Source organism: Peromyscus maniculatus, chromosome X (genome assembly GCF_049852395.1).
Source record: "Peromyscus maniculatus bairdii isolate BWxNUB_F1_BW_parent chromosome X, HU_Pman_BW_mat_3.1, whole genome shotgun sequence".
Lineage (NCBI taxonomy): Eukaryota > Metazoa > Chordata > Mammalia > Rodentia > Cricetidae > Peromyscus > Peromyscus maniculatus.
Genome location: NC_134875.1, coordinates 2,450,844 through 2,475,195, shown reverse-complemented (window position 1 = coordinate 2,475,195; position 24,352 = coordinate 2,450,844). Strand labels below are relative to the sequence as shown.

Here is a 24,352-nt window from a genome sequence, read left to right as displayed (position 1 = left end):
TCCAGAGGACTGTCCATTAAATTTGGAGTTCACCTACATTCCACACCCTTGTCCTATAAAATCTGTAGGAAAGGTACAATAAGCCTCAGGTTTCCACCTCTCACCTGGGTCTCTTAGCCAACCAGTGTGTGAGTATTCACAGGTTGCTGTGACAAATGGTCCTAAACCTGATGGCTTACGATAACAGAAGTCTTAGGCTGATGAGATAACTGAATTGGTAAAGTTCTTGCCTCAAAAAACACCAGGCCTGAGTCTGATCCCCAGAAGTCACGTGAAAGGCTGGGTGTGGTAATACCCACTTGTAATTCCAACCCTGGGGAGGCAGACCAGATATAGGCTGATCCTTGGGGCTCTCTGGCCAGCTAGCCTACCCTGCTTGGCAAGCTCTAGGCCAGTAAGAGACCCTGTCTCTAAAACAAAACAAATAACAGTATGGTGGACAGTGACTGAGGAACACCCTACTTTTGACTTTTGGCTTACACACACACACACACACACACACACACACACACACACACACACACACACACAACACCACACACACACCAACATAAATTCATTACCTCACATTTCTGGTGGCCAGAAATACAAAGTTGAGATGTGGGCCAAGCTGTACTCTCTCTGAGAATGGGAAGGGAGGACCTTTGCTTGTCTCTCCCAAATTCTGATGCTAGAAGGCAGCTGCATCACTCCAATTTCTTACCTGTGGTCACATGGCCTTCTCCCCTGTCTCTGCACATCTGCATCCTCTGTTCTTTATAATGTCATTGGTTAAGGTGCCATCATAATCTAGTGTGACTGGCACTGTTTCCTCTTGTTCATTCCCTGTCCCCATCTCACTCTACCACCCCTCCCCTGCCAGGTGTACCAACATCTTAAACAGCAATGGTGAACTCCGAGGATTCCGTCCTCGGGACCGGGATGACATGGTGAAGAAGATCATTGAGCCTATGGCTTGTGATGGCCTCCGCACCATCTGCATTGCCTACAGGGACTTCTCTGCAAACCAGGAGCCTGACTGGGACAATGAGAATGACGTGGTGGGCGATCTCACCTGCATAGCTGTCGTGGGCATCGAGGATCCTGTACGACCTGAGGTAGCTGCCCCTTTTCTGGAAGCTGCTCTAGTGACTATTCCCCATGTTCAAGGTTGTCCAATAGGTGACAAGGTGGCTTTTTCCACACTGGACCTCCACACTAGAGGCTTGGGACACAAGCAGACATGGTGAGAGCCACTTTCTCCTCACTTTCCAAGATGTCACACCTCTTCCTGCCCTATGTATAGATAGAGCAGCCTGGAAAACAGTGACTTGGGATCACTCAAGGTCATGGGACCTTCCTCAGTGCTTTTGATCCCCTTGCCAAGCCCTCTTGTTCTTGACCTATGGGAGTTCTGTGGGCCTGCCTGGCCCCTGGGCAAGGCTCACACTCGACTTCTACCAGGTATAAAAGAAGATTCTGGGTGTCTGCAGGACCAGTGGACTGAAGGAGGATATGGGGGAAACTGAGGAGCTAGACACAGCTGAACTGGGTGGATATTGGTTTGGGGATATGGTGGGCAGTTGTCAGTCAAGAGCTTGATTGTGTCTGAATGAGATTCAGGACACACACATGGAGATGTCAAGTAGACATATAGGTGTGGGAATGGAAAACTTAGAGCATAAGTTCTGACTGAAAAGAAATCCCAGAAGCATCTTCCTATGCATGATGATATCACTGAGGGTAGCTTCCAATGATAGAGGCCAGATTTGGGGGGTAGGATGGATCTCAAGGGTCATATGGGTGAAGCAAGCACAGAATGAAAAAGGACAAGTCTGCCTATTGATGGCCTTGACATTGGGAGGTCACTGAAGCCTTTGACCTGAACACATGTGATGGTTGTATTTGTTGTTCTTTATGGATGTGTTATTCTTGTGAGTGGATACCCAAAAGTGTGAAAGGGCCCTCTACCTTCCCAGCCCTTTCTGTTGGTATACATTTCATGTTAGACTACCTTGATCCTGCCCATTAACCTGAAAGCACATATCTGTGGGAACTGCCCTGGAGCTTTGGGTATGACAGGGAAGGAGAATTTTTTGCATACAGGGTCACAAAACAAAGGCTCTCTGTTCCAAAGTGAATACTCCCATGTCTAAAGAATGGCCATGGGTCACTGTCAACCATATATCCCTGTACTCAGTTGGAGATGGAGTAAGAAATGTAATGAGCACAACAGGCCTAGCCTGGGCTGGCAGCAGAGTGAGCCCAGGGCCAGCTGTACAGTAATAATTTTGAAAGTTTACACCTCAGAAAATGTGAAACACAGACAAGTGTTAAGATGTATACATGTGTTAAGAAAGATATAACCATGACCCAACCTCAAAGGGTACCATGGGGGGGGGGGGGTCGGGGTAGAAGCTCAGAACAGCAAGAACGTATCTCAGTTTGGGTGGTAACAGAGGGGTTCATGGAACAAGGGTAGCTCCTTTGTGGTTTAAAGTGGCTGAGAGGGAGTTCAGCAATAATGTTAATAGAGAGACCAGATATCAGGCCCTGGCTCTGGGGCAAACACTAGGGATCCAGCAAAACCTCCATGGATCGTAGTCAAACTTGCTGGGCACTGGAAAGCACAGGATGGCCACCAGAGGGGAGCAGAGAGCTGTGTCCACAGAACTCTAGCAGATGAATGCTCAGGTGGACCTGGAAACTTCTACAGACATCTGCTCCCTGCTGTGCTGTGAGCCTTGAGGAGAAAATAGGGAACAGGTCAAAGCAGACAAGGAAAGAACAATCTTTCCTACAAGAAAGAGTATCCTCTGGAGGTGGTGTTCCTGCCACCTGGCTAGGAGGCTGAGAGCTTAGAGACTGCATGTGTGGGTGGGCCTTGGAGTAGTGGCTGCTCCCGGACCCTGGGGTGACCCTGTCCAAAGCTCCCAGTTTTCAGATTCATCGTGGCCACCTGGCAGCAGCAGAGAAGAAGGCTTCCAGCCATTTTGGAAAATGAAGCTGCAGAGCCGCCGCCTCACCCCCTGCTTGAGAGGAAGTTCTCTGTACTCAAGGTCTTATGTGGCACCTTAAGACCCTAAGAGAACAGAATGTGGCCTTGAGAGTGAGCGTAAGGAGAGAGAGAGAGAGAGAGAGAGAGAGACAGAGACAGAGACAGAGACAGAGACAGAGACAGAGACAGAGACAGAGAGTTTGGGGGCAGGTGAGAGAGCTACCACAATTAGACTCTGCCCAAGGCATGTCCTTCGCTGTCACTTAACAGTTCTGGTTTGATTATCAGATTCCTATCAAAGCCTTAAGTAGGGACCACTCTGTTCTTGCCTGGCACCCTCTACTTCCTTCCTGATTTCCCCCAAAACTTCTCTGTCCCTCTGTGCCCACCCTGCCTGCTCTAGCCTCCCTACTTCAGAAGACTAGGCCAAATCTAGATACCTCCTACATTCTTTCCCCCTCGGGTCCAGCAGCTGGCCCACCACTGTGCACAGGGTACTCACCAAGAAATTCAAAGACCTAGGCCTCTCTTCACTCAACTCTTCAAACTCTGAGCTGGCCTTCCTCCATCTTGCCTGTTTGTCCCTTCTGCGGCCCCAGGGCCTAAAGGGCCACACATATCATGTGTTTGGAAACTGTCCTTTTCCATCTGCCCACTACTGGGATGATGCTACAATGCCCAGGCTGGTCTCATGGCTTCCCACCCTCTTGTCCTGTTTTCTGCTTTGTGCTAAGGGTTTTCTTTCTTCTTCTTTAGTTCTAGAACCTACTATGTCATTTGAAAGAGAAATGCATTCATTCTAACCCCAAGTAATGCCCTACTTTCTCTAGTGAGCACATTATGTAAAACCTATAGCTGAGACAAAGATTACTTCCTGAGGAAAATGATTGAGTTCTATGCTGAAAAACAAAAACAAACTAGACAAGAGAGGGAGAAGCCCAACATAGCTAGGTCTAACTCACTACTCATTCCTGTGCCAGCCACAGTGAAGGAGATGCCAGGGACAGTGGGCTAGGGGTCTGGGGAGGGTACCTGCCCACTGCAGGCCATCCTCTGAACTCCTTCACACCACATTCCAGAGACCCTGCACTGGAACAATAGGCTTCACTATACTTCCAGATTTGCTGGGACTTATGATTCTGTACCAGACACAAAATATGGGCTTGTCTTGCCAGCCCCTCCTACCATTTTTATATCTCCCAGGTCCCTGAAGCCATTCGCAAATGCCAGCGTGCTGGCATCACAGTCCGTATGGTGACTGGAGACAACATCAACACTGCCCGGGCTATTGCAGCTAAATGTGGCATCATCCACCCAGGTGAAGACTTCCTGTGCCTGGAAGGAAAGGAATTCAACAGAAGGATTCGAAACGAGAAAGGCGAGGTAGCTCCCTGCATCTCTGTCCCGGGATGCTGCTTCTTCCATCCCTCTGCTATCTTCTCATCCCTCCCAGCCATGGTGCCTAGACTCTGAGGTCTCCATTATTTCCTCCAGATAGAACAGGAGCGGCTGGACAAGGTGTGGCCCAAGCTGCGGGTGCTCGCCCGATCATCACCCACTGACAAACACACTCTGGTCAAAGGTAACCAAATGTGTTCATCCTCTTCAACATGTACTTGCCTCTGGCATCCCTGCATGTTGTCACCTGCTCTTAGATTCTTGAATGGAAGATTCTAGAGACCATTGACTAGAAAACATCAAACTAATAATGGCTTGTAGAAGCTGCCCCCTCACTGGAAAAAACGGGGAACTAAGGCTGGGACAGGGAAACAATCATCCAATGCACACAATGTGGGACCTTCTCCTCTACCACTATGTTACTGAGACTATGTTACTGAGCAAAGGACCTTGGTGGAAATAGGGGGATGAAGTTATCCCATTTAAGCCTGAGGACTTGATCCCATAAGTGACCAGGAGTACAGAAGCAGCCCATATCAACCTTTGGCAGATAGCTTCAACCCTACCTTAACCCACTCTGTGTTCTAGGCATTATCGACAGCACAACCGGTGAGCAGCGGCAGGTGGTGGCCGTGACTGGGGATGGCACCAATGATGGGCCAGCTCTCAAAAAGGCAGATGTGGGCTTCGCCATGGTAAGCCACCTAGTGCCATACCAGTTCATCACACAGATGAAATCCTGTTTCTCCTGGACCTAACTTTTGACCAGAAAGTGGAGAGCCAGTGTCAGTGCAGGTGACAGACTGCTAGAAGCTTCCTTCTCTCACATCTTGACCACTTGGGGCTGTATGGGCTCTGACCATTAACAAATGTATATGTGTTTTGTTTAGAGACATTTGGTGTGAAGTCATCAGAGGTGACAGTAGAGCCCAACTGCACCACTGAAGAAAGGGATAAATGTTGACCAGCAGCTTGTCAACAATGACATCTGCCCACCATCACCTATTCTCAGTCCACTCCGAGAAGCCCCTAGCCCCAAGAGTGATGAGCAGAGACCACAGTGGACTCTTCCTCTGGCTTCTCTCTTTCTTTTCATACAGATCTAGCTCTTCTTACTGAGCAAGGTGGCCTTCTAGGCCTTCTAGGCATTGCCCATGTGGTGAGCTCTGTCCCCAACTCACAGTGGCTAGCAGCCTAGTGTCACCTTTCCCCATCCTAGCAGAAAGGAGGACCTTTCACTCAGTCTATATTTGGTTCAGTGGTGGGGTGAGGAAGTATAGCATTCCTAGACCTCACAACCTGGAGTAGAGAGCAAGCTGAGCTTCCCAAGGTGGCTGGTGTCACAAGGCCAGGTCCAAGATGGAGTGAGTGAGGGCTACAACAGACCTGATGTCTATTGCTTGTGCCCAGGCTTGTGTGGTAGAGCAGCAAGAATCTCCCAAGCAGCCAGGGGATGGGTCCTTTACCCTACCCAGACAGATAGCCCACATTTCTCAGGGCTTCTTCAGGTAGCCAGACAAAGGACTGGTGAGTAGCCACCCAGTGGCAGCTGGGCCTTGTGGAAGGCTGTACAGATGGCCATGTTGTTAGCAATTGTGTTGTTTAGCAGCAAAGGCCACCTCACAGCCACATGTGGCAACATGCAGTTTGCGGCATAGAATGTTTTAGATTAAAACAAGTGCTGTTCAATTAAGGCTTTATTTGGAAGAGAAAGGCAGGGGACCATCCCAGGTGGGCTGGGTGGCCAAGGAGGGGTTGAGAAATGAGCACTGTGCCTGTGTACCATCCTCCAGGGCATTGCAGGCACTGATGTGGCCAAGGAGGCCTCTGACATCATCCTGACCGATGACAACTTCACCAGCATTGTCAAAGCGGTCATGTGGGGTCGCAATGTCTACGACAGCATCTCGAAGTTTCTGCAGTTTCAGTTGACAGTCAACGTGGTGGCTGTGATCGTGGCCTTCACGGGTGCCTGCATCACTCAGGTGGGCACCAGGGGCCTACAGGAGGCAGTTGGTTTCTAAGAGCAGTAATGTGGGTTCAAGAGGGCTATGTTGACAGCAAATATTTTGTTTGCTTCAGATTCTTTTTATTGAAATCAAACTCACATACCAAAAATCTTATCTGTTCAAGGTAGATGTTTAGTAGATTTTTTAGTATATTCTTTCTGCCTGGATTTATTTGCTTATTGTAGATAATTTGTGTCAGTGGAGTGAAATGACATGTGGCCTTTTGGGGTTTGTTTTTACAGTTTTTGCAAAGGGGAGAGGGGCACATATATATGCTACAGTGCACATGTGGAGGCCAGAGGAAAACTTGTATGAATAAATTTTCTCCTTCCACCATGTGGGTCCCAGGGAACTGAACTCAGGCCATTATGTTTATGCCTTTATCCACTGTGCCAATTTGAAGATTTGACATATGGCCTTTGCACCCCGCATCTCATGTGGCATGTTTTCAGGATTCATCTATGTTGCAGCTTAGACCAATGCTTTATTCATTTTCATAGCTGCACAATAGTCCAATAAGCCCCATTTTGTTTGTCATTCATCAGCTGACCAAGCTTTGGGCCACTTCCATTTCATTGCATTGTGAGTAGTGCTGCTAGGAACACTCATGTCCAAGTTTCAATGTGCATATGTCTTCTACTCTCTTGGGTCTAGATCTAGGAGTAGAATGACTGAGTCACAGAGAAACTCTAGATTTCCTCTTTATCAATGCTTTCATCCTTCCCATTGGTTGGAGGCCAGAATTTATTGATTTCTTGTTAGTGATGGTTGACTTTATTGTCAAAAAGTAGTTAACTATTTTTGGTAATTATCTTGGTCCTTTCAAGCGTGTGTGTGTGTGTGTGTGTGTTGGCAAGGTGTACATACACCTGTATTCATGTTCATGTAGAGATCAGAGGTAAACCTCTGGTGTTCCTTGGTAGCTTTCCACATTGTTTTTTGAGAGACAGACTTTCAATAGGACCCGAGCCTCACTGATTAGGTCAGGCTAGCTAGGCAGCAAGTCTTACAGATCCTCACATCTTCATCTTCCCGTCACTGAGATTACAAATTCACACCACCATGCCAAGCTTTTTTGATGCAGACTCTAGAGGTTGAGCTTAGGTTTTCATGCTTGTAAGGCAAACACTTTACTGAGTTAACTCCCCAGCCCCTCAGGTACTTTTTCTTGATATCTAAGTCAAGTATAAATGATATCATAATCACCATCCTAGCCATCTGAAAGTGCAGAATCCCAGACCTTGGCATATTCAGTGTTGTATAACCATCACCTTGATTTACTCTCAGAATATTCTCATGGTCCCCAGAGGATACCTCCCACCCATTAGCACATTAGCAGCCACTCCTCATTGCCTCCCCAACCTTTTAAACACTCATCTGCTTTCTCTGTATGTGAATTTCTCAGTTCATTTGATTTCATTCACTCACTCATCATGGTGCTGTACATTCAGATCCTATGAAAGTGATTTTTTCCATTTTTTCTTTTTCTTTTTCTTTTTCTTTCTTTCTTTCTTTCTTTCTTTCTTTCTTTCTTTCTTTCTTTCTTTCTTTTTTTTTTTGAGACAGGGTTTCTCCATGTAGTTTTGGTGCCTGTGCTGGATCTCACTGTAGACCAGGCTGGCCTACAAACCCACAGAGATCCACCTGGCTCTGCCTCCCGAGTGCTGGGATTAAAGGTGTGCACCACTGCCACCCAGCAAAGCTGATTTTTAAAGAGACACTCAGTGGGGATGATGAGAAAGCAGATTAGGGTCAACATTTCTGCCTCTTCCTGCCCTGTGAGGTGAGAGACTCTGGTTTCAAAGGCAGGCTGACCAGACCTTTGAGATCACTGCCACCAGACAAGAAGAAGGGGAGGTAAGTGGAAATTAGAAAGCCCAGTGGAAAACATCTGCAAGCCTGAGGAAACGTGTGTGACAGGCTTCTGGGAGTGAGATTCCCAGATCTCATTGGCATGATATTCGCAAAGCTGAGCTTCTCAATAGTGGCAGGCTTTCATATCATACCATCCCAGGGTTTCTCTGTGTGATCCTGCATGGCCAGCACATAGAAAGGTAACTGCTCCCTCTCTGCAGGACTCTCCTCTCAAAGCTGTGCAGATGTTGTGGGTGAACTTGATCATGGACACATTTGCCTCACTTGCCCTGGCAACGGAGCCCCCAACTGAGTCACTGCTGCTGCGGAAGCCATATGGCCGGGACAAACCTCTCATCTCACGTACCATGATGAAGAACATCCTTGGCCATGCAGTCTATCAGCTCACCATTATCTTTACCTTGCTTTTTGTTGGTAAGTTGGACCTAAGGCACACACTTCAGCCCATATACAAGGTTTTCAATACACTGTTGTTGTGGCCTCATGTGGTGATATTGTGTTCCCCAAAATATTGTGCACCCTAATAAATTTATCTGGGGTCAGAGAACAGGACAGCCACAATATTAAACATAGAGGATAGGCAGTGATAGCACACACCTTTAATACTAGCATTCCAGAGGCAGAGATCTACCTGGATCTCTGTGTGTTCAAGGATACAACCAAGCATGGTGACTCACACCTTTAATCCCAAGAAGTGAGCCTTTAATCCCAGGGAGTGATGGCAGAAAGCAGAAAGGTATATAAGGCATGAGGACCAGGAACTAGAGGGGGTTAAGCTTTTGGCCTGGTTAAGCTTTTAGGCTTTTGAGCAACAGTTCAGCTGAGATTCATTCTGGATGAGGACTCAGAGGCATCCAGTCTAAGGAAACAGGATCAGCTGAGGAACTGGCAAGGTGAGGTGGCTTTGGCTTGTTCTGTCTGTAACCTCAGTCTGGCACAGGATGGGATACATCACTTACAGACAGAAAAGAACAGGCCTGCTCTATACCTTTGACCCATACCTTCCTGCTTCACCATGTGCCCTACTGCACATCTCTGAGGCAGATATGGTGAAGGAGAGTGGCCACTGGTGCTAAGAGATCTCCCTCCTCAGCCCCTGCCTCTCTCTTCCCTTCAGGAGAGCTCTTCTTTGACATTGATAGTGGAAGGAACGCACCCCTGCACTCGCCACCCTCAGAGCACTATACCATCATTTTTAACACCTTCGTCATGATGCAGCTTTTCAATGAGATCAATGCTCGCAAGATTCATGGTGAGAGGAATGTCTTCGATGGCATCTTCAGCAACCCCATCTTCTGTACCATTGTCCTGGGCACCTTTGGAATTCAGGTAGGCCATGAAGGTGTAGGGGCACTGATGTTGGCCTCCCTGTCCCCAAATCTCGTCTGTGTTCTAGAGCAGGTGTTCGTCATCTTCCAAACATTGCTGGGCTAATTTTGGTCTAATCTACTAGCTTCCAAAGGTCGATGGAAGGCCTTTATCTTCCCATCCTGCTCACATGGTTGCTAGAAATAGTCTTCCCTGACTCTCTCTGGGTCAACCATCTCCATTTCTAGCACCTAATTCCTTGGTGTTCTATAACTATAGATTCTTTAAGAAATGCTCATCGTGCACATGGTTGACATGTTAAACTTTGGCTGCCACAACACTGTGGGCAGGTTGGCAAGCTGGCAAGTTCAGCTCCCACAGGTGGGGCTGAATGCTCTAAAGTATAGTGTGTTCAAACAAAATTTCACTTATAGTAAGTCCCACAAATCAGGAAATGGCTGTCATACAAATGCAGTTCACCGTTCACAGATCCCAAGAAGAGGGGCACATCATACCTTGGTGGCCACCCACAAATGCCAATAAGGAACTAATGAGAGGGGAATTTTATTGTGGCTTCCCAGGACCCAATGAATGAGAGGGTCAACAGATTTCATCTTGGCTAGCATAAATCATTTTAACCCACCACAGGGTATAGACTGGCCCTGGTTGCCTGGAAACTGGCTCTGAGGTAGATTGGGTTATACACTATGAATTGGTTAGTTAGCATTTAAAAATAATGTCCTTGGGTGTAGGACTTCTCCTAAAGTAGACAGAAAGGAAGGCAGGAGGCCAAGGCAGGGTGACCCATACTATAGGGTCATGCAGAGCAGGCAAATAAGAAAACAGCGTTGCTGAAGCTGGAAAGATAGTCCAAACTTCTGAGTCTCACCTGGAGGCTGGAGGCACCAGATGTTAGGTGGGTTTGGGTGTCAGCATGTGAAGCTACACATTGACCCATCCTGGTATCCTTGGCCTGTGGGCAGCTAGTCTGTGGGAACCATCTTTAGGCATTTATTGATGGACAAAACAGGGGAAGAGCTGATAAGGAATGCCAAGGCATTTCCCAGAGTCTACCAAAAAGTCAGGAAGCCAAAAAACATTTGCCTATGGCCAGGCTGGTCTGGCTCCCAGAAGGCAAAGTCAATCTGGAAGAAAAGGTTTGTAGAGGGCTGAGCAGAACACAGAAAAGTCAAGAGCTACCCTGGTAATACACTTCTCCTCTGCCCACCACTTTCCATTCCTTCCCCCAGATTGTCATCGTCCAGTTTGGTGGAAAGCCCTTCAGCTGTTCCCCACTGTCCACAGAACAGTGGCTCTGGTGCCTATTTGTTGGTGTTGGGGAGCTGGTCTGGGGACAGGTGAGTGTCTGCCTCATCAGCTTTCTTACCAATGCTTTCATTCTGGTTGCTTCTGTTCATGGCCTTCAGAGTGGGTAAGAAGCCAAACATCCTGTCCCACTTACGCCTCCCCCTATCCTTACTCCCTGCCCCAAAACCTTGGAGCCTATGACCTGGGAAGTGTATGGTGTGTACTCAGGCTCAGGCCTATGACATACTATAACCTGGGGGCAAGGTCACAAGTGACAACCTCAGGAATGAGAACACAGAGCAGAAATGTCACACTGTTCTGGGAAATAATCCAGTTTCCTTCCCCATAGTAGAAGCTAAAAATTGCCTGCTAAACCTGTAAATTTGGGGGACTGCAGTGTGTCTGGGTATAGAGCATTTACTTAGCTTTCGTAAAGTCCTGGGTTCTATCCCCAGCAGTGCAAAAAAACAAGACAGAAGGCAGGCCAGCCTGTGAAGTTTGGGATGTCCCAATGTATTTGAAATTAAACACCCTGCTATGGAATCTGTGAAGCAAAGAGAGCTTGAGAAAAATGAGGTGTTTTGACTAAATGGAAAGTGGCAGGACAACACTTGCAGACCTGAAAGTCTCAGCCGCCCCCAAAGGAGCAGTTTGTAGCACCCAATGATGAGATCAGGAAGTAACATCTTGGGTGTCAGCAGCCAGTACAATCTTAGGCACCAAGCCAGGCCCCTCCATGGTTCACTGAAAGCATTTTCTCCCGAGTTCAGGAACACTGCTATGGGAAGCCACATCCAGGATCTTCTTCTCTTTGGGTCTTGATCAGCCCAGGCTGCTGCAGCAAACTACTAAAGACAGGCAGGTCACATGGAAAGCACGTATTTTCTCACAGCTCTAGAAGCTTGACATCTAAGATCAAGGGCAGCCAATTCAGTGTCTGGTAGGGGTACCTTCCTGACTTCTGGCTAGCTACTTTCTTACAGTGTGTTCCTAGGGAGTTCTCGGGTATCTCCTCTCATAAGGGCACAAATCTGGTGGGATCAGGGCTCCAACCAAATGACTTCATTTAACCTCTATTATCTTCCTTCTCCAAATACTTCCAAACTGATGGTTAGGGCTTACCACTAGGGGGTAAGGGGGTACCATTTAGGTTATAACACTATGAATTTTGTTTCTTTATCCATTGGTGTGTGTCCCCTACAATGCTAGCCACAGAGACCACTTGACTATGGCAGATGCTAGCCTCTGCTGGCCCCTGGCATTAATCAGAGACAACTCACACAGTTTTTCCATCTCATTTTTAGAAATCTCTTTTTTTCCATCACTGCACCTCCCTCCCTCCTGTAACACTTAAGCCTGACAGTCCAATGGAGTCCCTTCATGTTCTGCAGTCTAGACTCCATATATGCCACTCTGCCCTGCCTGTGCCAGCCTCTAGTTAATGTTTGAACTCCCTGATGTAATAGCCACTGCAATTCTCCCCTGGATACATGCTGCCTGCCTGTAGCTCAGGGTATTTTTAATTATAAAAATAATACACATTCAAAGTGAAAAAACTAAGGAAAAAGGAATCTCTATGAAGAACCTTAAAGCCACTCCTGTCATGCTGACAGAAACCTAAGAGGAACAGGATGACCTATCATCCTCTACCCAGACAGTGAAAGGCACATCCCAGCCTTCCCTTCTTGTCACCTCTTCCTCCCCCGAAGCCCCTGATCACAAGCCCTTTTCTAAGTGCTTTCTCCAGAAAATGCCAGGCACAAGTGCAGCAGGAATCTTTTTGTTTTGTTTTGTTTTGTTTTGTTTTTTGTTTGTTTGTTTGTTTGTTTTTTTTTTTTTTGTTTTTCGAGACAGGGTTTCTCTGTGTAGCTTTGCGCCTTTCCTGGGACTCACTTGGTAGTCCAGGCTGGCCTCGAACTCACAGAGATCCGCCTGGCTCTGCCTCCCGAGTGCTGGGATTAAAGGCGTGCACCACCACCGCCCGGCCTGGAATCTTAAAAGTTCTTATTAATAAAAACAAACCTGAGCCAGGTATTGGGTTGAACGCTGGAAGATCAGAGAGACAGAACAAGCCACAGCTACCTCACCTGGCCAACTTCTCAGCTGATCTTGTTTCCTCAGACTGGAGGCCTCTGTGTCCTCATATCCAAATGTCCTCATGTCCTCAGCTCTCAGCTGAACTGTGCTGCTCAAAACCTAAAAGCTTAACCAGCCAAATGCTTAACCAGCCAAATGCTTCTAGTTTCTGGTCCTCACGCTTTAAATACCTTTTTGCTTTCTGCCATCACTCCCTGGGATTAAAGGTGTGAGTCACCATGCCTGGCTGTATCCTTGAACACATGGATTTCTGCCTCTGGAATGCTAGGATTAAAGGCATGTGCTACCACTGCCTATCCTCTATGTTTAATATTGTGGATGTTCTGTCTCTGACCCCAGATAAGTTTATTAGAGTGCACAATATTTTGGGGAACACAGTACCACCATACACAAGCTTCTATGGGGCTCAATCTCAGAGAACATGGCAGTCAGCTTTTCTTCCAGCAACCATGAAGGCCAGCAGATGTGAAGTGCTATCATCTAGGAAGCTCACCTGAGAACTGGTGTGCAGTTTTTCTGTGAGGTCAATCATGTGGATATAGTGAGTACTATACAGTACTCAAATGGCTGGCTTCAGTATCCATCCCCTCTGTGTCCCATAAGGAATACATACACTAGCAGGTGGCCCAAGGCCCCAACTGAGCCCATTCTTCTCAGGAAGGATGCTCCATGCACATCAAGATCCTTCTCAGGAGTAGCCAAAGGCAAGCACTGTCTTTCTCACATGGTACGGTATACATTGGTTTCTCTGCTCCCTGGTCCTGGATGAGACTCTGTGGAGCAGGAGTCTGCTACAAGGAAAGGAGTAGTTTAAGGTCTGCCAAGCCCAGGATATGGGCTTTGTCTCTGAGAGATGGGGCCCCTGGTTTATTCCTGGCCACAGTAGAGCCTGCTCTCATGGCCACCTCTGTTTGCTGCCCTTTGACTGTGGCTTTTCCAGGTCATTGCCACCATCCCCACCAGCCAGCTCAAGTGCCTGAAGGAAGCAGGACATGGGCCTGGGAAGGACGAGATGACTGATGAGGAGCTGGCCGAGGGAGAGGAGGAAATCGACCATGCTGAGCGAGAGCTCCGCAGAGGCCAGATCCTCTGGTTCCGGGGCCTCAACAGGATCCAGACACAGGTAAGCTGCTGTTCCATGTGACTGTTTTGCTGCCTTAAAAAGCAGGCAAGAGACAGAAACTGGACATACAGACCCCAAAGCCAGCAGGAAACTCCCTGGATCTGGCCCCCAAGTATACAGAGGCAGTGTCTAGTTCCCCTCCTATACATAGAGGTGCCCACCCTTGGCTGGCCACCCACTTAGATCACCTCCCCCTAACACTTCCCTCAGTTCCCAGGTAGCTTCTCTCATAGCTGAATAATAACATGTGCTAGCAGCTAGTGGCTCTCTCAGGGCTACAAACCAGCACTGTCTGCTTTTCTTGGTAAGAGCTGCTCAGGTAATAGACAAGCTGCATTTGGGTGTGTAGGAGGAAAATGTCCCTTTCACAGAGCCCTTGGCTAGCTCTCTGATCACTAGAGTCTGATGTAATTACTGTGCAGGACCAAGTTGGCCCAAATCTCCATAGGCTAAGCTAGTCGAGGCCAAAGCCATCAACTATAGTTCCCCAAAACATCTGACTGCCAACAAGAGGCAGTAGTAAAGGCTTCAGAAAAAACCCATGTGCCAGGCTACACTGCTCTCTGCCCCAATCCTTTCTTGGCCAGCTTTCTTACTAGAAGGATCTATACTCGCTGCCTATTTTCATATTCCCCTCACACCCTCTCATGATTGCACTGGCCACCACTCCCACTAATGGCTCTCACCACTGTCTGCCAAGGCCTTCTTGCACTCCATGCTTCCCAGCTGCCCTCTGGGACTGTTGCTGGCCCTGCTCATACTGACAGCTTGCTATTCCTTCTGAGTTTCCATCTTCTCTGTCTTTATATTCCTGGTATCTCCACCTCCCACTCCATTCCTGCTCTCCCATGCTGAAAATCCCTGGGAGAGCCTGCTAGAGAACTGTCTGAGCCCAAACACCCCACCAGGTCACCAGACCTCCTCACATTGCAGCCTCCTGGACTGACCTGTAGGCAATTCCCCATGGCCTTGCTGGGATCCTCTAAATTACCTTGGCACTTTTACTCATTGCCTTTTTCTCATCCAAGGCCTTGGCTACCCTCTCTCTGATGCCAGTCTCACTACCTCTGTTGTAGGTACAATTACTTTTCCTCTCTGGGGACTTACCAGCTAAGGCAGAATCAGCTGGGTAGATTCTCCTTGACTCTGTTTGGCAACTCATTCACTGGGACAGTACTTGATTTCACATCCCTCCCCATGTATTCTTCCAGCTGTCTTGCCACACATGGCCCAGAACTCATACTCAGGCTGTCCTCAGGGCTCCAAGGTACACACAGCTACTCCAGTACAACCCATAGTGATCTAATGGTATCTATCCTGAGAGTGCCCCTCTTCTCCCTTTTAGGCTCTGTGGGTATGCCTGCCACTGGGATCATTCCTTGCCTTCCATCTGTCTTTGTTCATGCCTGCTCCTCTGATGCCACCCTGAGGCCTGTGGAGCTTATCTCCATTATCCCCAGGATGAAGTTTCAGCTTCTGACTGTGGTCTTCGAGCTCCAGCTTCTTGGCATCACCCTACTCCTCTCTATATATCCCTATGACTCTGTGCTGCTTTTCTGGATGTACACCCTGCCCACCCACACTGCTGTGCCTCCCTGCTTGCTGCTGCGTACCCTCAGGGCTCATTTTCCATGCTATAAAAGCCTACTTAAAGGTTGCCAAGTCTATGCCTTCTCACATACTACCCCCTCCTACCACTATGGGCCATCTGTACAACTGAGGCCAGGACACTGAATCTGAGCATGCCAGAATTCCTTGGGGAACTTACTTAGAGAGCAGGATCCTTCAGGACTGGGTGAGGTGGCACCAAAAAAGTCCAAGTTGAAGGCATTCCTCAAGGACCACGCATCCTGAGAACCAACTCCAGTGTGTCCAGGGAGGGATATACTGGGTCCAAATCTGAGCCATGTTACCCTAGCTATGATTCAAATGGATCCCGAGAAAAGGGGAGCCACCATTAGATCCCTAGCCCAAGCCTCCTCTCTCCATGGGGTGAGCCAGTGCCTTCAACACAGTGCCCAGGACAGGCATGGCTGCAGCATAAGTAGCTTTGACTTGTTTTCTGTAATAAATGTTTACTCACTAGCATAAATGCATAGCAAATATCAGAAAACAGCCCTCATATCTTCCCAATGTGCATTTGGCCACCTAACTGTACCTTCCTGGAGACTATGACTATGACCACTCCCAGTACCCTATCCTGATCTGATTCAGGGCAGATCTTAACTGTCATGCTCCAGTTCTGATGCAAAGCACAAGAATAGAGTACAGCAGTGCCCTGACTCTACAAGATAGAGTTAGCATTCCTACCTGCTGAGACAGCAACCCTACCCCAACCTAGTGTCAGTGGTAGCCTGGCCACCAATGTATATTGTATCTTTGTGTGTCTGTAATCTCCTGGGTATGCCACCACTGCCCAACTAGAAGTGGGTCCCACCACTTGGAGTCTTTGTGTTCCATGTCATTCTACTGTTCCATGCCAATTTATATGCTTTGCAAGCAAGGAGATGGGACTCCAGGGAAAGAGGGAGTGGCCCAAAATCAGCCAGTGAGAGCCAAGGATAGTACAAGTTCCTCAAGCACACTTCTCGGCCCTCAGTAAAGCCACACTGGTTCCCCCATGGGATCTCAATTCCCATGACTTTTCAAGGTGGCTTTATCATGTCAGAGTCACCATACCTCTCAAGAATACTGAACCAGACACTTATTCACTATTTGAATCAAATAGAATAAGCTCAACTTATTCTATTTGATTCAAAAAAACCTGCTTGTAAAAACAGAACTAAAGCCTGTGGAAGGCTCTTCAGGTTGTATGTGTTTTCTAGGCAACTGCCCCAAGATTTCTGGATCTTGTGAACCACAAAATTGCTCCCCGGATTTCAGAGGCCTGCACAACATTTTCTGTTACAAAGTAACTTGATGCCCGCTCTCACCACTGTTCTATACTAATGTATCAATGCACCAGATGCTAGGGTGCTGTTCCACAATAAAAGAGAGTGCCTCAAACCTAGAACATGTAGCTTTTTGAATGTTCATGATGTGGTCTGTCTTTTTTGCATTCCATTATAAATTAATGAGACTCTTCACCAATGACTGAGCCCTTGTTCCTGGCCAGTGCTGAGGCCTCTGGTGGGGGTAGGGTGGTGATGGTGGTATTTTCATAGATATGGTTATCCCACGGGGACATCACAGAAAACATCATGGAGACTGATGCAAAACTGAGGCAGCAAAGGCAGGTTTCCCATCCCTTGTCTTTTCCGTAGCCTAGAAACACTGAAATCTAAAGAAGCAGCCCCACACCCGAGTCTGCAACACTAACACATCAAACATCTTTCTCCCATGAAATACTCAACCACGTGAACAACATTCCTCACAGATGCAGTCACAGCCTCAGAGCCTACCTTCTCTTGAGGAAAAGAGTGAGAAAGTGGGTCACGCTGGGTGAAAAGCTGTATTGGGCAGGTTGTATGGAAGGATGATAAGTCTTTCCACAGTGGGTCCCAGGTTGAAAGACATTTTGTTTGGAGGAAGGTGTCAACAGTGAAGCTGCTTCTTTTGGAGAAGCCCTGTCAGAAAGCCAGCGGAAACTGGAAACCACTGACTTCCCACTGCAGAGCTTTGGGTGGACCAGGAAGTAAAGGGTCTTTGGACTTCAGAAATACATGTTGGCTTGTCTGCTTATATTATTCAGTGAACTACATGGTACTTTCCAGAAGATGGATCCACCCTCAAAGATTCTCTCCCGACTGAGGCCATTCTCTGAGAGGAGGCTGCCAGTGGGCCTTGCCTCTGGCCTCCCAGAGTCTAGGCATGTGGTCTCCCAGAGCCATAACACTGGATATGGTTGCTCAGCTACAGTTCTTTCAGACCCTACTTCCTGTGTTTGTCACAATGTCATAGTCAAAGCCAGGGTCAGAAAATCCAACGACAATGAGTCAGGAGGCTTCTAGCAGGATTTATCCACAAGGCCCTCCCATGGGTCTCATCTTCCCCATATGTACTTCCCTTTCATCTTCTAGGAAGCTCAAAGGGTAGGAACGGGGCAGAAGGCACAGGTGTCCCCCGGTCCTCCCAGCCTCCATGCCTGGGGGCTGTAGGAAGAGTTCTGACAAGACAAAGCCTGTGCTCTTGGAAGCCCCTCTTCTGCCTAAATATATCTTCTGCTGAGGGTCCCCCTTACTTCAATGAGCTGCAGAAATCTGGGGGATTATCTATCCCCCACACCAGTGAAGCAGGACAGAGCAAGAGACCCTCTGCTAAGAGGACCATGAACAAGGGCAGTGATTTCCCAGCAATCCAGGCAAGAGCCTCCAGCCCACATACCACTGGAGAATGCTTCCACTTTCTAATAAGAGTATGTCATATCCCTCAGGTGTGTTGGGGCGGAAAAAATGTTCAGAACTACTGAAGTAGGATAAGGAAGTATTTCCAGACACAGGTACTTATTGACAAGTGGCTCTGGATGAGCATATTGTGAACGCAAGTGACTGTCTATAAAATGTTTGCAGTGTGTTTCTACCGGTGACCTTTCCCTCCCACACTTCTGACCACTAACCATTTGCCCAGCAAACCCTCTCTCAGTCATGGCTTTGTCAAAAGCATTGTCAGCCTCCAGGGATGGGGCTGACCTAGCTGAGGCTTTGCTGGCCCCATATGTCCCTAGTGTGGCCCCTGCCCTCACCCAGCCCCACCCTGTGTGGTAGCCTGGACCTCCATGCAAGCCAACCTTTATCTCATTTTCTCTCCCACAGATGGAGGTAGTGAGTACCTTCAAGAGAAGCGGGTCATTTCAGGGTGCTGTGCGCCGGCGGTCTTCAGTCCTCAGCCAGCTCCATGACGTAACCAATCTTTCTACCCCTACTCACGTAACTCTCTCTGCCGCCAAGCCCACCAGCACTGCTGGCAGTGAGTCTTGACTTCCCTTTTCTCTCATAAATGGCACCTGGGGGAAGATAAAGCCTCCCCGACTCTGCCTTCTCTTTTCCAGTCTTGCATTTCTGCTCACCGTGGCTTTCTGTTCCTTCTTTACTGCCCTGTCCAGTCCTTCCTGCCAGATGGTGTCTCTCTCCAAAGCCATACTCTCTTATGAAATGACCCCACAGCACTGCCGGGCCTTTCGTCCTTTGCTTTGTTTGGGTTTTGGTTTGCATTTAGTACCCCTGCTACCATTGGTTTTCTTTTCTTGAATTTGTCTGCATGTACCCATGGTTCTTCATGAACTCAGGCTTCTTCCAGTGGTGTCTGGTGTCAGGCTGGGACTTGCTCCATGTTCTGGGGTGAGAGTCAGGAAAACATGTCACCCAGGGCTACCCTTCTGGGGTAGGCAAAGGCCCACAGTGTGGTATCATTTGCAGCAGAAGAATCCAGCTAATCTCCTTGGAGAAGAAAGTGACAACTTCCAGCATTCTCCTTGAGGTGGCTTCCAAAGGATGCCCCTGTCTCCAGTCCCCAGGTGGGCTCAGTGGTGACCAAGAGCGCCTCTCCTGAGCAGCTGGTGCCTGCCCTGTAGGCCCCTCCCTGAGCCAGGATCTGTTAGAGGAAGCCTGATAACAGGAGCTCAGAGGCCAGGCAGGTGCTGTTTTGTGTGTCCCCAAGCATCTTGCTCTTTCCAAACAGGCCTCAGTACTGGAGGATATGAATCCAATCTTGTGCAATCCTCTCTACTCCTTCCTCAGAGAAGCCAGGACATTTCAATGACAAGTTCCCACCATGCAATTCACATTTTGAAGAGAACCCTGGGGTTGGCCTGACTAGATAGAAGCTTCCACAATTGCTCACATCTTTTTATAAAGACAAAGAAGAGGACAATAGACTGCTGAACCTGTTAACCTACAGTGCCCCAACAGGAGAGAATGCAGGCAACCACATGGAGGCGGGGGTCACTCCTATGGGGGTTGCCTATTTTGGTAACAAAGTCAAGAGGTTTCAAAAAGTGAACAGTAAACCTTCGAGTATGAGTCCAGGGCTCCTGCTGGGATGGTTCAATGCTAAGTCTTTCCTTTCCTTCCAGTGAGTTCCCAGCAGCTCCCTTCGGGAACATGACACTCCCACGCAGACGGAAGGCCGTAACTACTTCACCTTTTTCCCATCACAGACTCTCCGTGTTTCATTTTGCTTGCTTTCTGTTCTTTTCTTTCTTTCTTTCTTTTATTTATTTTTTTTTAGGAACTGGTGAGAGGTCCCCAGTGGGAGGTGCCCCTCCTCTTCCTTAAGCTTTTCTTTTGGGCTGCTCTGCCTTTTACAGAAAGGATAAGGGCCCCTCAGGAACAGCATAGATGTATGTGCACAGACATCCCTTCTCCAAACGACAGGCCACATGCACCTCCAGCTTGTACACCCCTTGGACCACCCACCTGGGCCACAGGTATGGATTGACACATGTCACTGTTGGTCTAGAGAGCAGCCAGTGCTCCTGGCATACCCAAATGGGACCAAGAAAGATCTCAGGGATACTTTGCATGCCAGTAGGAGGCTCTACCAAATCAGTTAAGGATAGAGTGGCCCGTGACCTTCCAGCACACCTTGGCCATGCCCAGGTGGGCAGCAACAACTTCTTCCCTCTAAACAATATGGGGAATGGATGTAGGACACACGGATCTGCTCAGCCCTTTTCTCCCCACCGACTTCCAACACATTTTTCAATGTCATCATCTTTCTGCACTTCCCATCTTTCTACCTACCCACCTGTCTGTCTGTCTATCCATCCATCTACCTGTGCACCTATTACCTTAGGGGGAGGGCAGTTGACAAGACTCTTCTATGTATGCCACCCCCCCCCAAGCCTCTTCCAAAGCTCTGGTCTTAGCTCTCACTGGAGCCGATCAGCCTCTGAGGCCCCTCCTCACCTGTCTCCACTACCTAGGGTGAAGCCTACTGCCTCTTCAGCCCCCATTTCTCCTATTTCATCCCTAAAGATGGTCTTTATTTTCTTCCTTGGCCCATAGTACCTTGCTTTTCTCCCTCCTTCCTTTCATGGTTATCTGTTCCCCCCCTTCCCACCTTTGGGTCCCAACAGTTCCTGGTAAGTACAGTGGGAGAGACACTACCCTCATGCTGTTTGTTCATGAGCCATTCCAGGGGAACCTAAGCAGATGTGAGAGGCCAGTGGCAAGGTCTTCTGAGGAGGGAGCTGTTGTGAAGTTATAGGAGTCCCGTTTCCCAACAAACCAAGGTAGGCAGCCTAAGAAAGATTCACTATGGAGGAACAAGCAGGATAGGTCACCTGGCAACTTCAAGTGGGATGTGCTTTGCTTCTGGAAGCCACTGGCCAGAATTTATTCTTGCCACATATACAGCAGTTCCATCTAGAGTTCAGAGCCTAACTTCTGAATTCTGAGGGCTCTCACAAATCACTGCGTCCAGTGATGCATCCTCATAAGGCAGGAGAAGACAGGTGTCTACAAGGGCAAGGACCTACCCAGGACCCCATAGGCAGGCAGGCCTGGCAGAGTGACCACTAGCTCACCCTACCCATCTCCTTGGAACTCTTCAGAGAACCAAAGCTGCTTGAAAGTAAAGCAGGGTGAAGGCCATGATGGAGTTCCCCTGATAAACATGCAACATTGTGCAAGGTGTTTTGACCACAGCTGTCCTGACTATCCCTAGAGGTCACAAGGTTTCGTAAGGAGAAGCCATGGTCCCATATATGAGAAATTTTCCATCCTCTTCACTTGCTCAAGGCCAGATTGCCTTTCACCCACTCAGAGTCCAGAGGACTGTGCCTATAGTTCTTGGGTACTGGATAAGCTTCCTGTTGAAAGGTATTCCCACTAAGAGCCTTAGGCTCTCTAGGGATAAAAGTCACTCATCCGGTGCACTGGGGCCAATGCAAACAGTGGCCAGAGGGAGAGGTGACCAGGATTCTTTGGGCTCAATATATTCTCCTCATCCTTTCTAATGTCCCACACTGTGCATGCATTCTCTCTCTCTCCCTCTCTCTCTCCTTCCCTCCCTCTCTCCCTCCCTCCCTCCCTCCTTCCCCCATCTCCTGCTAATGATTCTGGACACAAGAGTCCCTTCACATCCCCACATTCCCTTTGCACAGTCTGAGCTGGCCAAGACCTCCTCACTCCTAGCTCCAGAAAGGCCTGTGCAGCCTCTACCCTACTCAGCCATTTTTCTTCATTGCCTGACCTCAAGGCTGTCCCCATCACAGCCATTTCATTAATAATCCTCTGGGTTCAGGGTGTATTTTGTCTTCCCCCTCATAGCTGCCACCTCATTTCTTGTGACCTGGACCATTACCTGAAGGCCAGCCTATCTGGATGGCTCAGGAAACAATGGAGCTTCGGAATCCTATTTTCTGTGGTGTCCATCATGCCCCTTCTCACCCCAGCCACACTCTCAAACACTAAGGCTGCAGGACTTCACTCTCCTAGTGAGTATCAAGAATCTCAAAAGGGTATCTGGAGAGGGATTTATGCAGTCATCCAGCTTTGCTAACAAGCAACAAAAACAGAGCACTAAGTATCTCCCTCCTAGTAGGAACTGAAGAAGCATGATCTTTGGAAACACAAGCCTGGATCCTGGCATCACTGAAGCCTCTCTGGGCTCCAGCGCCCATAAGTTCTTTTGTGTCTCTTTCCCATGGGAACACACAGATACCCTTGACCCTCTCCAGCCAAACACCCAAGTCTATTCCTCTTCATTTCACCCTGGGAACCCTCTCATTCCAGCCAGCAGCCAAGTCCAGGCCATCCTTAGGGTAGCAGCACTGGGCCTCTATACTCGAATGTTTACTGTCTCAGTAGTTTGAGATAAGATACCTTCTGACGCAGGACAGCAAAGATTTGAGCACCATATCACCAGAGGGCCTTCTTCCAGGTTCTGATGAAGAATTTGGAAACTGATCACAACAGTTGTTTCATTTTAAAGGGTTTTTGCAACATGGAAATCTTTCACCCATTGGGGGAAGGGAGCTAAAGCCAGCCAGGTAAGCCCCTGCAGCTTTGCTTGGATATAAATTTCCAGAGCCCAGGAAGGCATGCATGCTCATCACACTCTCACACACTCAACAAGGAAGGAGCTGGAAAACAGTCTTAAGTTTGCTCCCTTGTCAAAATATGAATCAATGTTGAGCCACATCACCCCACGTGGGTTTGTTCCCTGTGAGAGTGTATCGGCATGTTTGCAGCTGTTGGACACTGGCTCCACACTAGGAAAGGCATCAATCAGCTCTCTTGTTAGGGCCCTGTCCTTCCCTTTCTGGAACCACAGGCTAAATCCCAGGGGAACAAGCTTCCAGGAAATCACTAGAGCACACAACGAAATGCAGCCCTGGTCTGAGGCCCTGCAGGTAGGTGCTGTGAGTTCTGCCACGCAGCCAGCAACGGAGAGCTTTTGGAATTTATTCTAACCCTCCCTACCCCAACCTTCCCTGCCCACCCTTACTCCATTCCACCACTACAGCTGGCCTTGGCTACGAGAAATGCTTGGGGCAGGCCGCTGCTGTCAGGAGCCAGTCTACTTTCCATGTCCTGAGCAGGGCATGACAGTTATAACTTACAAAGGCAGTTGAAGCAACTTAAAAAACCAGCCAGCTTCTCCTCAGTTTTACACTTACTGGGCTAGAATGCCAAGGCACCTGAAAGGTCTTTTTTCTCAAGAAGGTTCTGGACTCGTGGTTGGAAAGAGCAATGGAAAGGTGAAGAAGGAGTCAGACAGAAGTATGTGAGTTCCATGAGCCTTAGCAGCTGAGAGTGAGCAGAGAGCATGGGCAAACCTCCTGGAGGACCTCTGGTAGCAGTGGCCAGGTTGGCTTTCTCTCTGGCAGCAGGCATTTTCTACTGTTGCTTTCGCCATTGTGATTCAGGAGCCTTTGCTTTTTTTTTTTTTCTCATTTTATTTATTTTTTTTCATTCTTGTTACTGAGATGAGCCTTCCCTCAAATCTCTCACTTAGTTCCCAGCTTTTACACTCTTGTTCTACCTTCCACCCACAGCCTACCATCCACATGGAAACTCCAGACACACACACACACACACACACACACACACACACACACACACACACACACTTGAGAGTTTAGGCAAGAACATGTGTAACCCGAGAAGGCTTGAAGCTCCCATCCTTTAGAGCATCCTCGATTCCTTCCTACTGCAGCTTATGAACTGGGGTTTGGTCTGCAGCATATCCACCAGTCCTGTGCCAAGTTAGCAGCCTTTGTTCTGCATGCCCTGCTGTCTGAGCCATATAGAGAGGAGACGTTGTGAGTCTTCTCTGGGCAGGAGTTGGTGATCATCAAAGGGATTGACTGTG

The 24,352-nt window shown here is 48.4% G+C and overlaps 1 protein-coding gene across 13 annotated transcripts in view; it reads left to right on the top strand.

The window, feature by feature from the left end:
* The window catches only part of Atp2b3 (ATPase plasma membrane Ca2+ transporting 3), a 75,127-nt gene that overhangs the window by 42,758 nt on the left and 8,017 nt on the right, over window positions 1–24,352 (top strand). For 5 of the 13 annotated variants that reach the window (XM_076562413.1, XM_076562414.1, XM_076562410.1 and 2 more), the window contains 10 exons: window positions 863–1,097; window positions 4,181–4,360; window positions 4,472–4,559; window positions 4,964–5,070; window positions 6,169–6,360; window positions 8,460–8,673; window positions 9,377–9,588; window positions 10,818–10,925; window positions 13,913–14,095; window positions 18,847–18,933. In XM_076562413.1, coding sequence (XP_076418528.1) covers window positions 863–1,097; window positions 4,181–4,360; window positions 4,472–4,559; window positions 4,964–5,070; window positions 6,169–6,360; window positions 8,460–8,673; window positions 9,377–9,588; window positions 10,818–10,925; window positions 13,913–14,095; window positions 18,847–18,933 — 1,606 coding nt within the window. Of the gene's footprint in view, window positions 1–862; window positions 1,098–4,180; window positions 4,361–4,471; window positions 4,560–4,963; window positions 5,071–6,168; window positions 6,361–8,459; window positions 8,674–9,376; window positions 9,589–10,817; window positions 10,926–13,912; window positions 14,096–16,920; window positions 17,109–18,846; window positions 19,001–24,352 lie in introns of those variants that run through there. The other 8 variants (XM_042269593.2, XM_015986107.3, XM_042269592.2 and 5 more) reach the window with 3 other exon arrangements.